The sequence below is a fragment of the Sinohyriopsis cumingii genome, chromosome 3 (genome assembly GCF_028554795.1).
Source record: "Sinohyriopsis cumingii isolate HCF-2022 chromosome 3, ASM2855479v2, whole genome shotgun sequence".
Taxonomy (NCBI): Eukaryota; Metazoa; Mollusca; class Bivalvia; order Unionida; family Unionidae; genus Sinohyriopsis; species Sinohyriopsis cumingii.
Genome location: NC_142963.1, coordinates 47,136,288 through 47,154,760, shown reverse-complemented (window position 1 = coordinate 47,154,760; position 18,473 = coordinate 47,136,288). Strand labels below are relative to the sequence as shown.

The following is an 18,473-nucleotide window of genomic DNA, read 5'->3' as shown; positions in this document are numbered from 1 at the left end:
TCTGTATAGAAAAACACGTTTACTTTTCTGTCATTAAAGGTTATTTTTCTTATTTATCGTATAAACAAGTGTTCGAGTTACAAATGATTCATTGTTTAAAACTTGAACAAAATGATATAAGTTTGCTCAAAATAACTTAGGGGATACAGACTTGACTAAACTTTTCGCTTGCTCTTGCATTGCATTTAGTTTTTGTTTTTTCTTTCTTTCAGTACATAGCAGAGATAGAAAAAAGTGAAAACAGGAAAGGGGCATTCAATCAATGAGCACAGAAAGGAACTCGTCTATTGCAGCAAATTATGACTTAAATCTTGTTAGTAAGTAAATCTGATCGATAATCCCGACCTCCCATGACTATATTTGAGCTGAAAGCCAATTAATTGTACACTTTTACATTTCACGAGTCTCAGAAAAGGATAAAACTGGACTGACGTTGATGGTATGTAAATGGCCTAAGTACGTTCTGTCCAAGCGATACGTTAACCTCATTAAGTAAATAGTGTTTTCGATATCGTTTGTACTCGTGTATAAGATGAATGCAACTGCAAATGGCTCAAACCAGATCTATCGTCGTACATCTGGGTCTGTGCAGCTTGTTAGGATTAATCAGTAGAAGAAAAAACATAGCTCCTGATCTGCAGGTTCATTGCACCTGGTCACATCAGGATCTTTGTTGCTTGCATTTTGACGTGACTTACTAGAGAGTACATACGGTATTGTTGTTGAGATACTGAAGTGTAGAAAACATGAATAAATAAAATATGACATTTATCATAAGGAACTTAAACCATCAATAACAGAGAGAGAGAGAGAGAGAGAGAGATGCATCGTACCATTGTAGATAAATCTGAGTCGGATTTATGAATGATCATTATAGCATCACATAGACTGAATAAACCTTCTGTTAAATCAAACACGTCTAGTTTGATCATTTCTTTCATAAAAGTTCACAAAGCTGCTAAAAATATCTACCTGCATTCGGAAATACAAGGTAATACTATATAAGTTTGTTATCGACTAATATATAACAAACGATTATAACACACCTAAATAGATTTTGTTTTGACACAGAGCTTAGCCCCTTGGAGACGAGGTAAGTAAAGGCTCCATGAAAGCTCCTAGAGGGTTCCATAATGGCCAAATCATGATAACAAATCTGATTACATATTGTATTGAATGGTTTACATCGATAAGCCATATCTATTAGCTTCAACGTATACACAAGCTTTACAAGGAATTATCCTAAAACGTCAAGCAGAAGTTAAATTGTAAGAAATTACGGCGAAGTTTCAACTCGGTTTAAATGTTAATTTATCAGAAATATATAAGTAGACATCAAAAGATCGTTGTGTTCTAAAAGTAACAGGCAGGTGTTTGGCCAGATTAGGAAAGCTAATAATTTACTACTCATTTACTATATCCCACTTTGATACTTGTATTTGATAACTGTATTTTATTATGTCATTTAAATGGGATAAAATCCAAAAGAGGGCAGTTAGGATAATTTATGAACAAAGTACAAACCCATACAAGATTTGCTTGCAAAGTCTTTTAACATCCCTAACAGATAAAAAGACTGGTGTCAGTTACAATAGAGATATTTCACATTATACATAGGAACCCTCCAATTAATTAATATAATCCTATAATACATATTACGCATAATTATTGCTACATAATGTAAGTAATTATATTCGAACTGACAAAGGAGAACATTAACATATTGTACATATAGCTAACAAAAACCAATCACAAAAATTGACCAGTACCCGCATCTACTAACCAGTATCTAAACTAACAGGAAGAAGCTTTGTTGTTGTTGTAGGGTTTAACGCTATTTTTCAGCACATGATAGGCTATACATGGCGGACAGTATTAATGTGGAGGAAGAACCCGGGAAAACCCAGGAAAGAACCACCGCCCCACGAGAACCTACTGACAATCTTTCTCACACACCTACATTAGCCGAATCCGAGACTCGAATCCACGCAGGCAGAGGTGAGATGGCAGTAATCCGTAACGGAGAGTGATTTAGACCACTCGGCCACTCGGGGCCTCAGGAAGAAGTGTAAGGGTGTGATTGAAGTAAGCAGACTTAAATATATATATGTTTGTGTGTGTGTGTGTGTGTGTGTGTGTGTGTGTGTGTGTGCGTGTGTGTGTGTGATTTGGATTTTTAACGTAACTTTAATATTTTGTCAGTCATATCGCTACGATGTTTGCCGTGTGGCAGTTTATAGTAATGTCTAGTACTGGGACATCATGGCGCAGACATGTAGCATGATGTCCCACCCAATCACATTATCCTGACACGAGGACGACCAGTCCTAACACTAACCTTTTCATGCTGAGCGCCATGCGAGGCAGCTGTTAGTACCATTGTTGTAAGTCTTTGTTATGACTGAACCGGGGATCGAACCCACGACCTCACGCATCTGAGGCGGACGCTCTAACCACTAGGTTACTGGAGCGGTATCGGCTTAAATATAAACCAGGACCAATATAAACAAAAATTAAACCACTTCCTACCCTTAATGCTGCAATACCCTATATATTTCATAAACATAATTAAATAAAGACTATAACCCCATAAAGCCCTTCAACCCTATAATGTCATAGTGGGATGCAAGGGAAGTACCACTCTAGCCATGGCTCTGCAAGACGGGCACTTCTTGATACAATTTGCTGTGTTCCACCCGTCGACAGAAGCAGAGACCATACAGCCAGTCTTCGCGGCCTATTGTTCCTAATTTTCCTTCTTTGTAATGACGAAAAGTTGCTGATGTTGGCGCTGCTGTCGTTGTTTCAACTTCTAGTTGGTTGACTGCATCTTCTCATGGCGTAACCGCTGCTACACTCTTTCCATCTTTTAGAGAAGTACTTCAGTGCTTGCTCATGTTTCTACTTCGATTTAGCCCTCCCTTTCATCCCATGTTCTCTTTATTTTCTTAAATTTTCCTTCCATTACCTCCAGTATCAGGTTTGTCACCATCAAGAAGGAGATGATCTCTTTTTCATGGGATGAGTTGGTAGTAGTATTGTACCCTGTCCACATGTTTTGAAAGTCTTTGTAAATACAAAAGAGCCTCCTTCAGCATCTGTACTTTTCTCGTGGGTGTTACTCATTCGTTTTCATGATCAAACGACAACGGGAGGCAAGACTGGCGAACGTGCCGCTTTACTGTCTGTTATCTTCTCTACTGTGATGAATTTCAGTTTCTTCCAGAAAATCTTCTAACGTTTCTTCCTGACCCATCGTTAAATGTTGGAGAAATATTGCGTTTGTCTAGAATGATTGATTTCACATTCATAGCAATGTACTCAGGTGAGACGTGCGATTGTTTTAGCCAAGTACTGGGTAAAACTAGAGATTAAGTACCCGTCTTATTCTGGTCATAGTGACACAACTGTTTCTTCTTTTTCATTTTTCTTCACATCGAAGTTGTGTCTATGCACACTGCAATTTCTATGAGGCGCCGTAGAGGACAAAAACTGGTCCGATTAGAAAGTTGCAGTTGAAATTTCAATTTCGTATGTCGAGAAATCCAATATCACGTGTTGGATGAAACTGCATGTCCTTAAAGCTCCATGTTATAGATCGAGACTTTAGATTTTAAATGTTGAATTATACACTGGTGGTGTAAAGTTCTATTTCCTATGTCGACGTTTCACAGTGTATATTTTGAATTACACAGCGGTGGTTGAAATTTGATATCATATGTCGAGAATCCCTAATTCACACATTGTATGTATCTGTTTGTGATGAAAGTTCCATTTCATATGGCGAGTATTTAGATTTCATCTGTTGAATTTCACAGCAACGAGTAGCAGCCTCCTTGTTTAAAAATAACACAATCCGTTCACTAGAGCGACCTCTAGCGAAGAAATTCATAGTAATTCTCGATCTGTGAATGTGAACTTTCAAACTGTAAATGCATGAAACGTAATGGCGCCTCATAATTGAATACACGAACGATGTATCTTAATACTCGATATCACTTTGAATTGTTAAAGTTTGTTAAAGTGGACAGTGTGTAATGTTACTTTTAACACCAACACATCATTTCACCACAAAAAATAAAAATTCTGACAAGCACAATAAAATGTCCAACCACCGCTGCGTAATTCAACCGATACCATCTAAAAACTCAAAATATGAAATGGATCTTTCAGCACAATCAACGTGATTCAATATGATAAATTGAAACTCTCGACATATGACATTAAAATTTCAACACCCGCCGTGTAATTAAAAAAATACAATCTAAAAACTCGACATTGGACATAGAAATTTCAACCAGCGCTGTGTATTTCAACATATGAAATCTAAATACTCAACATATGAAATGGAACTTTCAACATAAACACTTTGAACCAATACGTAAATTAGGAACTCTCGACGCATGCCATTGAAATTTCAATCACCGCCGTGTAATTCAATCGACACAATCTAAAACCTCGACATAGAAAATCTAACTGTCAACCACTACTGTTAATTCAACAGTAACAATCTAAAATCTCGACCTGTGAAATGGAACTGTAAGGACAAGCATTTTTGATACCATACGTGAAATTCGAATTCTAAACATATGCCATTAAAATTTCAACGGCAACGTTCTGACTGGGCCAGCTTTTGTCCGCTTCGGCGGCTCTTAAAATTATATGTTGATCATCGCCAAGATTAGATACTGGCGTATGATTTCTACGTGTTTGATGAGTTTTCCTTAATCGTCGATGAACTGAAAGTATTGACTTCGAAACTGTCACGTGAATAAATGGGAGAGTGGCTATCCCCTGTTGGCTGAAAGGTCAATTTATATCATGCGACTGCCATACTTTGCTTCTGCGTAATCAAAGTATCGAGGCGAGCGGATAATCCTTTGACCTAGTTAGCGGACAGTTACACTTGGACTTTGCCTTTGTTCTCCGAGCATTATCTGATGACGAGGTTAAATAATTTGTTTCGTACATTGGATTTAAGTGCTTGTCGCTCACTAGGCTTGTAAGAGTACAAGAAAAGGTGCGCTTTGGCACATTGGTCTTTGCCTTGCTGTCAAGACGCCAGTTTATCAAATTCTGTCCATTTTACAGCCTCGGAGTAATCCTAATAGCCACATAAGTCATATTTCAATGAATGTTTATATTATTTAAAATTCTAAGTGCATAAAACATTATATGCGAAAGGATAATGTGTCATTTAGTTTCAATTTTCCTGATGCGGGAAAGTATCCTGGGTGAAAGAATGGCTGACAGGGCGAGTGTGTTGCCGCCTGAATCCTGAAGGATTAAAATAGATTCCAATGGCAAAATATGTCTACATACTGTATGTATTCAGTACTTTGTATATTAAACCTGAATGACAAACGAGAGTTTAAAGAATGGTGTGTTTGTTGTAGTTATGTTAATTTGCAATGTGGCAATAAACTATATCAAAACAGATTTCGAAACGTCTGGATACGAGCTGGAGGATAATGTCGTGTGGTCATGTTAGCTACACATATATAGTACTGTCACGTCACCTTTCATTGTACAATAATGATAAGATAGACACACATTTGGGATTTTATATCCTGTATATACAAAGGACTCTGCAGCAGTACCTAACCAAAAAAAAAAAATAATAAAAAAGGGTAAAATAAGACAGTTTGCAACATATAGCGCTACAGAACTGTTACTAAGCGAAATAAGACAGTTTGCAACATATAGCGCTACAGAACTGTTACTAAGCGATCGTTTTCAATTCTCAATGTTACGAAAAGTAGGTGTTTTCGACCTAACCTATTCCATTGATTATGCATTCTGGTACTAAGCTACATAAGCAGCTGGAAAGTGTACCAATCTGAAACAAAAGTTGCTGATTATTTTTTTTAAATCTTAATTAGGTACGGCGGATGGTCTATTTACGTAGAATATTTACAGTCGTGAAGAATGTCACCAGATCAATTAGCGAATATGATTAGTAGGAGTTATACTTGAGAGTGGGTTTTGGGGGCCAGATTGAAAACCCTACATAAGTCGACCTGTTTTGTTGCAGCTGATCTTGTATGAGTAATCTTTTGCAAACACACTCACCCTGAATTGAATACTATTTACTTGGTGTATCTGCTGCATAAGTGGTCAACTAAACTTAGTACGTAGTTACTCATACGAAGAGTATAATCTGTCCAATCCAATGCGAGCTACATGATGGTAAGAACTTAGTCCCTCCTGCCCCCATCCACCCCTGATTTGAATCACTCACATATTTGCAATTTTAGCTAAACAGTTTCATTTTTAATAACTGCCATAACAAAAACAACAGTTTTTTCGTATTTATCCCATTAAATTCAATCAAAGCTCTCGGAATTACATTTGTGAAGTTTAAAACAAATTTTAGACTTTATTTTTTGGCAAAATCAGAAAAAATCCTGTTATCTTCAATTACGTAGTTTTTCCGCATGACAGATGGACCATGAAAACACTGGAAGATGACGATTTTGTTACTACGTTAGCTACCACTGAAGTTAATAAAGCAGACGGCAACCCATTTAGAAACGATACAATACGAAATTAATAGTCGATTGATATTATTTATCAATGCAGGATCAAAGTGTGTCTGTTCGCTCAAAACGACTAAAACAAAGCAGTTCAGAGACACTCTGAATTGGCTGCAATATTGTTTTATGGGGAAATTTAGATGCATAATTGCTTCTGAGATCGCACATTTGAACCTAGGTACTCCCCATTTTAGACCTTCCTTTCACGGTATTGCAATAAGATCGCTTCGAATATAATGTTTCTAAGTTTATTCATACATATCTGAAAAAGTCTGAAATAATGATTTATACCAATATATAATTACAAAATTATAAATTGACACTACAGAGTCATTGATTTTATTACCTTATCTAGAACTTCAACGTGTGAAAGCAAGCTGATCTGTATTTAATGATACAATGATAAATGCTGTTGCACTGATCGGGGAAAATCTGCAAATACCGTCCTACAGCCAGTATTATTAGCAGCGGATCGATAGTTATCCGGAACCTCTATTTCTTATAAATTTGCGTTGAGCATTATTATCGATTCATCTTCCAGAAGAATGACTTTTGGCATTCAGTCTCAGGTTCGACGTATTTATTTTCAGGTTTTCCTGGTAATCTGACTGCCTCATTCCGTAACAAACTGCCAACACTTGTACTAAAGCACCGTCGATGGAAAAATCTTTAGTTCTTAATCAGATATGCCGCATGAATCCCAATAATAATTATATTTATCCATATTCTAGTCTAGTTGACTTGTCTAATATATCCTGATGAAGTCATGCTTGAGATATTTGCTTAATTGCCGCATTTAACAGACAGTGTTCTCTTCGGTGATTTAAGGGCGTATGTGGTTAAATCCATCACATAAAAAAAAATCCGATGAACGAATGCAAAAATCCCCATTTTTAAATGTTGTTCTCATTATGTGTGCAAAGTACATCACAAACTATCAAATGCTGAAACACGACTCTTTGACATGAAATAAAAATCTGACATTAGAACTAGGAGTTTTCGAATTTCTCTTATCTACCTCGCTGCTTTCATGTAAAAAAAAAATATTTTTATTTGCATAGCTCCTTAAAAAGACCGAGATTAACGAAAACGGATGTACTGTTTCATTTTCAGGTGTAATTTTGTGGAAGTGCCAATGATGCAGATGGCGCAACAACTGTTACATCAGACAAAGATGATACTCGCTGTCGATTTTAATATAGCATTTTACATTTTTTTTTCTCAGTCATATGGCTAGGATGTCTGCAGTGTGACAGTTTATAATGGTGTCTAGCACTGGGGCATCATGCCACAGACATTTATCATCATGTCCCACCCAGCACATTGTACTGACACCCAACCGACTAGTCCTAACACTAACTTCTTAATGCTGGGCGCCAAGGGAGGCAGTTGCAAGTACCATTTTTAAGTCTTTGGTATGATTCGACCGGGGTTCGAACACATGACCTACCGCATCCGAGGAGGACGCTTTGACCACTTAGGTAACCAGATCACTCTGTATCAATAGTTTGGAACTGTACCTGTATACCGTCGTTTGTTTCATACATGAGCAGTGTTGATCAGAACAGTATCTGTCGTACACGTACAAGACCCAAACCGAATAAGGAATTGATGTGACGTCAAAGAAAATTAAAGGTAAAAGCTGAATTGAAAAAGGCATTCACGTGAAAAAGTTGTATATTTTAAGTGTCCTATGACGGACTTTCCCGAATTGTACTTCTTTTTGTGGCTTTATGAATATAAAAAAGCTGGACTTTTGTATGGTTTGTATTTGGCTACATGCCCATGACAACTTATATGCTCTTCCACTTACAGGAATTCGGTCAAATAGCCTCCATTCCAAAGTGGTTTCGGGAGACGTTTGATTGATAGCAGAGGTTTGTGCCTTTACTTCTTTCAAGGACGCAATATTGACCTCGCTATTAGACTGTTTTTTTACCTATGGATATTTTTGGGCTGTTTTTATTCCAGAAGAGTACCTCCTTATCAGAATAACTTTCAGACTTTCTAGAGGATAGGCATATTATAAAAGCAGAAAGGTGTACTAGGTACGTACACTGTTATTAGAATGGTGCTCCCAGAAAATATTGGACTATCTTTAGCAGTTTAGTGGTATAAATTGATGTTACATACAATGCGTCACTCCTTTCCAAACTACCAGTTACACGCTTCACGCTTGTGTGCTGAATGTATTTTATTATGATATGAAAATATGTTGACAGCATGGTGGGCAGTGAATACCCAGTGAGACGACACAGCAAATTATTGAAATATTTTAGAGGGGTGTTATAAACACGAGCAAGATTCCAGTGTATCAGAACGTGAATATTGTCGCAGATATTGTGTCTGATAGAGACTGAAACCATTCCGATGTAAGTAAACTTAATTGGCAATCTTGAATTTTATTATCCGTTCTTTATATTAAATTTCAAAATCCAAGATTCAATCACTGCCTTTGAAATTAACGCGAGAATTTATTTCTCCTAATGTGTTGTGCAATCCACTGAACTTATAAACAGTCAGGAAACCTATATTTTCTCTGTGAATATAATACAATACTCCTGTCTAAAAGTAAGTTTGAAGGTTTACCAGATTATTTCGCGAGGTCCAACTTAGGTTCTTGGGACCATTTTATGGTGTTCGCCTTGCGCACTGTTGTGTGTAAGGCATTATTCTTTGTCAGTGTGCATTCAGTTTTCAGCGTGTTTTATATTCAGTGCTAGCACTGAGAGCGAACATACCGAAAATGCCGCCCCACCCCCAGAAATAATTCGGTCTACAGTCTTACTATTATATGATTTATAATAAGTCTTTCAAAAACCGAAATCTTGATGTGTTTAGCACTTCTCTCTATTAATAGAGGTTAATAACATAAGAGAAGGAAGAGATGAACTATGATATCGAAACATAGCTAGTGTTACCAGTCTCTTGTAAAATTACACTAAGAGTTGTATTTCTCTTTTTTTTTGTTTATAAAGTCTTCTTCAAATTAAACAAAAATATTATCTTAAAGCAAAGATAATGAGATGAATTTTGATGATGTAACAGCTACATGTAACAATTGAACTCACTTCTCATATTTAGACTCATAACGTCCATTATGGAATCAAAAACAGGTCTGCACGTGATGTACTTTGTCAGTATCATGCTGCATTCGTTTCCAATAGCAAAGCAGCTTATTAGAAGTCACGTACTGTTGAATTGATCTGTATTGAGTCATCACCCGCAGAAAAACTCATGACCAATGATGGCTGAAATCGGATATATGCTTAATCTCGCATTACATTGACAGAACACAAATCGACAGTACAGTCCCTCTGTCTCTGTCATTTTCTCATAAACGAAAATCGGTAGTGCATTTTCTCTCTCTCTCTCTCTCTCTCTCTCTCTCAAATGAATGTACCAAATTATTATATTTTCTTAAATGTCATTGGCAAGATTAGTTCTATGTAATGCTCTTCTCGAAAAAAAACCCCACATCTTAAACATGCGATGCATCTTATAAAAATGTGTAATAATAATAATAATAATAATAACAATAATAATAATAATAATAATCGCCATAATATTGTACAGTTATTCAGCGTGTGGTCATACAATATCCATTCTAAATATGAAAGCTCTTCCCAAGAGTTGTTTATTGTGCAACAGTTTAGAGTACATGGGTTTTACTCAGTCCTTTTCCTATATTAGTTTCTTCAATTCGAATTTTAAATTTCTTTGTGAACAAACGCATCGATAACGAGAATTAATTTCTAAATTAGTCATAGCATAGGATGATAATGGTCGGGGTACAATTATTATATAATTAAACATCACTACTTTCAACACAATCTTTCTAGAGGATTTTTCTCTGATGGACTTCTATATGTGGCTTTTCAAACTAATATTAAATAACAGCATGGTAAATTGTCGAACGCCTCTTGCTTGAAAATATTAGCATTCACTAAAAAAAGATTTATTGAAAAATTGAGATTGAGTCTAATTTTATTTTAATTGGATCCTCCTGGCGTTTGTAACAGTGGACACCTTTCCTCGATGATTAAGTAAATGGCCGTTTCTTTTTCTTTTCTCAAAGTCAACATTATGAAAATAAAAAATAAAAAATTGTTCAACCACAACGTTCGTTATTGTTTTGTCCGAATCTTTGGCCATTTTGTCATGTAAAATAAATCTTCTGTGCTTCATATTACTTCGCTTTTCATACCATCAATGTTGCATCGTCCGCATCGGCGTATTAAGCACGTCTTTTTTAGACTGACATATTCGCAGTTGTTACATCGCATTTGGCGCCGGTAGATCAAGGTCTACGCTATTTGCTTAAAAAATCAATTAGAACAAATAACTGCAGATTCTGATATGCAGCTCTTTACACTAAAGCAACAGACTTCTCCTAACTGGCGCTCTTTGTTTTTTTCTCGAAAGGCGGCTACCACAACCTGAATTAATAATAAATAACCATTTTTAAAATACTCCAGGGCTTCATATCAGCTTAATCAGATCTCGACTGTTTGCAAAGTCAGGTCTGGGTTTATTCTGTTAGCAGATGGATACACGCGAATTATTCGTACAGTTACGTCGATATAGGCATGAGATGAATGACCTCCAGAATAAGAATGCTATTTTGTTAATACTTACGAAGATCTCTTGCATTTAACTGGCTTTAAATAAGAATTAATAATAAATAATTGTCAAAATTATATTGTAAGAAACAGATTCGTTGATTTAAAATATCTAAACAAAAATTTGTCTTGTTTCATATGCATGATTATCATTCCTCTTTCATTTGCGTTTGGCAGCAGTTATATATCAACGAGATGCGTCGTTTACGATGCGTTTGAAAGTCCTAGGGTTAACAATCCTTTATTTAGATGATAAACGAGCTCTGATTTAATCAGTCTATCCCTACGATATTATTAACTTAACAGTCCTGTTCCAAATATAGCCCATCCTCTCTTAGGTTCCGTAATGAATGACGCACGACAACAGATTTAAAGCGTGGAGTTGCAGCGTTATACGACGCCCAGTCTGTCATGATGTCAGTCAGTTATTAATCAACAATTTCAGACAGCCTTGAGAATAATTTATATTGGGCCATCTTTTTTCATGTAGAACTATCTTATCAGCGATCTTGTTTTCTTGTTAGGTGCATATATCTCGGTTCATTTATCTAAGAGTCGTCTCTTCGCCAAAATATTTACCTCTATACCCATCCAGCGCCAAAATTTATTAAACATCAATGAAATAGTATAATTGTCAACACACACACACACACACACACACACACACGCGCGCGCGCGCGCGCGTAGATTGTTGAAAACAGGACAACTTAGAAGCGCTCAAAGTATCTACCTACACAAGTATGTTTACATGTATGTATTATTTATATATTATTAACACTGAATCAATATATACATTTAGAAGTCATTCGAAGAAAACTCAAGGATCAGTTATGGCGTCTGTAGTGATCCTGTTCGTGATGGATAAGAAAAGAAAAATCGATAGAAACCCTTCCTGACTATTCACACGCTACCTTTACAATAGGCCTACTGAACAGACAGGCACTTTATTCCTGGTCGAAACTTCTGAGAAGATTAGTGTATTGCACAGGCGTAATTTTCAACAGTTGATTTTCGAGATTTTAGCGCAACGGTCGCATCATCAGGAACCAAGCCGAAGGAATCCGAACTAGACAACAGAGCCAACCAGAATCAATACTTATATATAAATAATTGGTTTCTTTTGTGGCGTTAAGCTTCGGAGGGTTATGCATTGGCATTTAAGATGAAGGAACTGTAGAAGATGAGATTTACATTTGAATATTAGCATGAACCGATACCAGCATGAATAGTGAAACTGTAAGCATTGAACAATACTTGGGATTGGCTTCGAATTCTTTTCTACCACTCCGACTGTTCACAAATACGAGCAACATGTGTTGGAGGTAACTGAGTGTATTGGTTTTGGAGACAGATGTTAACATATTTAAAAAGACATAAAAATAGAGGATTAAGTGATAAATGTAAGTATGTTCAGTATTTGTAGCAGGTTTAATATATATGGCCGAGACATCTTTATGTATTGTTGTTGTTGCTATTGCTGCTATTGTTGCGCATTTTGTACTTATTGTCAGAAAATAGACATTGCGCTTTCTAACGATCATTTATATGTCACTAAGCGAAATAATTTGTTCGGTTCCTGTTATAAATCAGTGTTCCACTTTTCCACAAAATCTACCACATATAGCTACATTTTGAGAACACAGTGGTTCGTTTAGTAAGTGCACGTAACTACGCATAATTTTTTTTTCATTCATTATCTAAAATGGACTAATCTTTGTCGTATATAACTATAGTGTCAAAACGTGCTCCATGTAAATATAGGATGAGTTCACTTTCGAAAAGAAGCAAGTTTGATCTCATAGATGTTTCCTAACATACACATAACAGTATGTACAGTTCCGCGCCTGAACTAAAATTCACAGAGGAAAGGCCATCCGACTCATAAACTGGTGATTTAGTACCTGGTTTGTGTCAAAGATAAATACACTTCGGGCAGAAATTTTAATTTGGAAATAATGTTTTCCTCTCCATTATAATAAATTCTCATTTTGTTCCGGTCCATTGATTTATATAAGCAGCAAATAAAGATCATTGTAGTGCACAGTATTGTCATCAAGACCTATTTTAAGAATTGCATATTTGAATTCTTCTGATCTCCTTTTGAAATGGTCCCATATATATGTACACTAATAAACATGCGGCATGAGCCGATGTACCCTACTTACTAGGGCATAGACTAATATGGCTGTTAACACTAAGTCATAATTGATTGTTTAAATAGGTAGACGTACCCAACGTCGATAGATCGCTCTCCCACTTCGTGCCCAACGTGACACATAAGAATTCCACAACGAACGCCACTGTGGCCAGTCTTCAGCTCTGCGCTGCGTGTGATTTAAATCTATATCAAGCTTCAGTTATTCATCTTTTTTCTATAGTCCTCCTCCCTGACTTTTGGGGCCAAGACCGCTCCAATGGCCTTGTGGTTAGTGCGTCCACCTATGATGCGGGAGATCGTGGGTTCGAACCCAGTCAGAGTCATACCAAAGACTTATAAAAATGGTAGTAATAGCTTCCTCGCTATTCGTTCAGCATTAAGAGGCTAGTGTTAGGACTGGTAGGCCTGGTGTCACGATAATGTGACTGAGTGGGACATGATGGTAACTATCTGCGGCATGATACCCTAGTGTTAGACATCACTATAAGCTGTCACGCAGCAGACATCGTAGCGACATGACCGAAAAATTGTTAAAACTTCGTTAAAAATCCAAATCACACACACACACAAACACACACACACACACACACACACACACGCTTAGGGTCTACCCCTCATTCAACACAAGTTATGGGTCCACAAGAGTACCGTCCTGGGAGGTGGAACCTGTGACATTCGAAATACACGCCCAAAGCGTCGCCATCTTCTCCCCAAAGTCTGGACAAGAGATGCTGATGCTGTCACTTTGCATATATTCATTAATTGTGCAATGTATGTCATTTTGAAAGCAGTTTCTGTTAATGATAAAATTACGAATAAAGGATCAAACATTTACTTGTCTGGCTGGAAAAGGGCTTGGATTTGTTTCAGAAAAAAAAAATAATCGGGACCCTCAATATCTACCCCCATCGAAAATAAACGGTCGCGAACTACATGATTGGAAATGTCGATTATTTCATAGCGTCCTCTGCTGATTATCTGTTACTGGTAATGGGGACAGTTGACAGTAAGATAGATTAGCAATGATGGGATAAGTAATATAAATACAACAAAACAACAGTTCATGTTTATATATCATTTCCTGCTTTCCTTGACGATATAGTAATAAAGGATTCAACGCTGAGGAAACATAACTTAAGATTATACCGGTCGTGTTACAGGTTGTTAGGTGTATTCTTTTAAGAATCCCGAGAGTAGGCCGTGCTTGATAATGAATTGCTGTGCGTCAACAGAGCTGGTCAGTTTTGGTTATGCCGACTTGCTAAAGTAATTTAATTTATGAGGTGAAGTAATTTTGATTACTTTCTACTTTGGGTATTTTTGGATGTGTATTTATCACTGGCACTCACTTTAGTGGTAGGCTCATTTCATACTCCTCGCCGTGCTCTGTTAGTATTGAAGATCTTGCATTGAAATAAACAGGGATTGCAGCCTAGCGTACATAATTCTAAACACACACACACACACACACACACACACACACACACTCTTTAGCTCTCTCTCTTGCTCTATCCATTTGTCTGTATGTCTCTCTCCATCGTGTTTTGTTCGTTGTTAGAGTTTGATATTGCGTAGTGGTATGTCGAAGCCGGACGTTAAGGAATAATGGTATTTTTTAATTATTACGTACTCCATTTTACATTTTCCAAACGGTTTCCACTATACTGTGTGGATGGAATTTGAATATATATATGCAGCTCAGCCATGTAGGATGTTAAGTATGGCTACCTTTAATATGAAGTATTTTCTTTGTTAAATATTGTAAGTGATACATTAATAAAGAAAACGAATGATAGCTGATGATATGTCAGTCAATAAGAAGGCGAATATAAATACATATTTCAATTATTTGTTAAACATTTTCATACCTGGTACTTTTACTGATGTACCGTTTGTCGTATTGTCAGTGAACAACAGGTTTCCATTTGTACCACAGTCGAGATGGATACACATAGATGGAATGCAAGACGTTCTTAAACCAAAGTGTACTAATTACTGATTGGTTTATAGTGCACTAAATGAATTGCAATATAAGTTTAGAAAACCGAGGCGTGACAAAAGTGGCCTTATTACCAATAACGGCCATTCGTTGGTATCAAATATGTCTTATAATTAACTTTAATTATTTAAAGGTAATGCTTGATTATCAATGTTGGTAATCTTGTATATATATATATATATATATATATATATATATATATATATATATGACATATTTTATCACCTTCCACTGTATATGCGACGCAAATAATATTGTCAGATAATATGGCATTGTTTTTATTGTATCTGCAACATGATGCCCAAGTGCTAGAGATCACTATAAACTGCCACACTGCAGACATCGTAGCGATATGACTCAAGAAGTTTTTAGCTGCGTTAAAGATCGACACACACATACACACAGCCACAAATACACGCGCATGCGATCTGTCCTATTATATATCTTAAGTTATATTTATTATAATCAACCTTGAAAATAATAGTGACATTTATAAGATGTCATGATCTTGCAAGTTTGTGTCATATTCCAAGGAGTGTTATGGAGGAATTACTTTGTTATACATTTCTAAACTCCGTTAGTGTCAACCCACTCCCGATGAAAATACAACGTAAATATTTACTCATGGAATCTATTTTCGTTTCAGACTGTTGGTAGTTGAATGCGGAACTAAAGACGAACTCTTCATCTACATTTCAAGTCTTCGGTTTATTGTGTTTGTAGTTTAATATGATTGGTGTAAGGAGAGTGAGTTAAAACATAATATGACAATGAATATTAGTCCCCCAAAGTCGCCCAGGACCAGTAATTCAGAAAATCTCCTTCAGCTAAATTTAAAGGACCACTATGAAATAATACGAGATCTTGGGAGGGGAACTTACGGAAAGGTGGTGTTAGCCAAATGTCTTGAGACTGGTACACATGTTGCTCTTAAAGTTTTACCAAAGTGTAGTACCAAGCTAAAGGAATTTCAGAGAGAATTCCAGTCCAGTTACTTTTTGTCTCCCCATAGCAATATTGTGAAAACTTATAACGTGGCTTTCGAAACAAGGAGTTCCTATGTCTTTGCTCAGGAGTTCGCCCCAATTGGAGATCTTTTCGATGCTATTCCGCCACAACATGGAATGCAGGAGGTTGATGCCAAAACTGTGATTCGTCAGGTTGCGTCTGCATTAGAATTTATGCATAGTAAACAATTAGTCCACAGAGACATTAAACCTGAAAATGTATTAATCTTTGAACCCGATTTCAGTAAGGTGAAGTTGATGGACTTTGGTATGGCGAGGAAAGACGGGACTGTTATAAGAAAAATAAATGGAAGCATTCCTTATACACCGCCAGAAATCTGCGAGGCAGTCAAAAATGAAAACATTACCATTCAAACATGTGGGGACGTTTGGGCATTTGGTGTAATGCTGTTTTGTATGATGACCGGAAACTTTCCATGGGAAAATGCCGATTTAGGTGATATCTATTTCAATGAATTTACAGCATGGCAAAAGAGGAAAACAACTCGCGTTCCTTCTCAGTGGAGACGGTTTACTCCAAGGATCATGAAATTTTTCCGCAAAGCTTTGGATGCAAAGCCAGAAAGAAGGTGTGAAGTAAAAGAAATATCAAAATACCATAGTGACTCGTGGATTGTTACGGCGACGAATGATTTCGATGATTACGAAGAAGATGACGCTGACGAAGACGTGTCAGAAAGTGACCACATAGATGAACTTACTAACGTCTTACAACATCACGGGATAGATACAAAAATAGACAAGTCTTTTCGAGAGAAACGTATATCTGAGTGGTTGCTTTCAATTTGACTAGGAAAGACAGCGGATGTTTGTTGGCAAAACGTGGGTGATATTTTATGGTGCTTCATGTTGAGCTGTGACGGATTCTTATTGCTCATTGCATTTATATTCCTTTTCGCCATGCTTGCGGTGTATCGAGGGACATTGTTATAAGACGATATGAAGATGCTGAAATTAAAACTGGAGTTCTTCCTACAATAGTGTGTGATATTTCTATGGATGGAAGAACAATTTTCCTATCCAGACATCCCAAGAAAACAAAGTTTTAGAGTTGTTTTATGTCTTGAATAATAGTCGCTTTAAAGCTTATTTATTGTCACTGTTTGAGTCATTGCTCGATAAAACCCCTGAAGGATGTGAAGATGAGCGATTCCATCTGCGCGCTTCAAAGCGATACTAATATAAGGAAGATAATGGTACGTGACTTTACTGTTTATTTGTTTTAACGTTTCAGTTTCATAATTTAAAACAATATTTACGTAGTGAATTTTCTCGCACTGTGGACTGATAACTTTCTTCAGAATAAAACGGTGCACGTTAAGAGTGTCTTTATGAAATCTGGTTGTTCAGATGATATCTTCCAAATAGTGGTGTTATTGAAACTGTTTGAAGAAATAAAATTCACAATTCGACTGAATAGTTTAATCGTTATTATTATTATTATTATTATTAATTAGTACGATGCGAGCAACATGTTCTTATTATAAAAACTAAGAACTGTATATCGATGTTTTCCAATAATAAATGCAGGAAATAACTACATTACTTTTCTTGGTGCAGACATGATGGTCGTGAAAGATCGACCCGAAGCACGGAACAGGACTGATGAAACGACATTCTCTTGTTAGCTAATAACCGTCATGAATATTTAATACACGTTTGTTGACACTTCACCAATGAATTTGCATTGCTGTTCTCTACGACAACCAGAGTGATTTTCTGTTGTGACATTATTTATTGGCTCTCTGTATATTATTTTATTTTTAAAAATGTAAAGAAATAATCGCAGAATGACATTAGCAAGCGCTATTTCCTAGATATTTCGACAATTAAGCGGAATCAAATTAACCGTGCCATATATATATATATATATATATATATATATATATATATATATATATATATATATATATATATACCTTGTAAGTTTACATGTTTAATATTTCTACGGTAAATTGTTTTTCTAAGAATGTATTTTCAGAAAGCTCTTTTACAATATGTAGTACTTAGTTTAAATCTAGGAAACATAACCTCTGATTCTTTTATACATTTGATACATTTATTCTACTAAACGAAGAATTATGAAAGACTGCATTTTTATGGTAAAATCATACAGACCTGGAATGTATG

General features: G+C 36.3%; 1 protein-coding gene across 3 annotated transcripts in view; it reads left to right on the top strand.

Moving 5' to 3' along the window:
- Positions 1–17,755, top strand: part of LOC149802800 (serine/threonine-protein kinase SBK1-like) — an 84,321-nt gene extending 66,566 nt beyond the window's left edge. The window contains exons 2-3 of one of the 3 annotated variants that reach the window (XM_089952233.1): positions 213–317; positions 15,962–17,755. In XM_089952233.1, coding sequence (XP_089808359.1) covers positions 16,080–17,132 — 1,053 coding nt within the window. In that variant the 5' untranslated portion in view covers positions 213–317; positions 15,962–16,079 and the 3' untranslated portion in view covers positions 17,133–17,755. Of the gene's footprint in view, positions 1–212; positions 318–12,184; positions 12,559–15,961 lie in introns of those variants that run through there. The other 2 variants (XM_089952235.1, XM_089952234.1) reach the window with 2 other exon arrangements.
- The last annotated feature ends 718 nt before the right edge of the window (positions 17,756–18,473 follow it).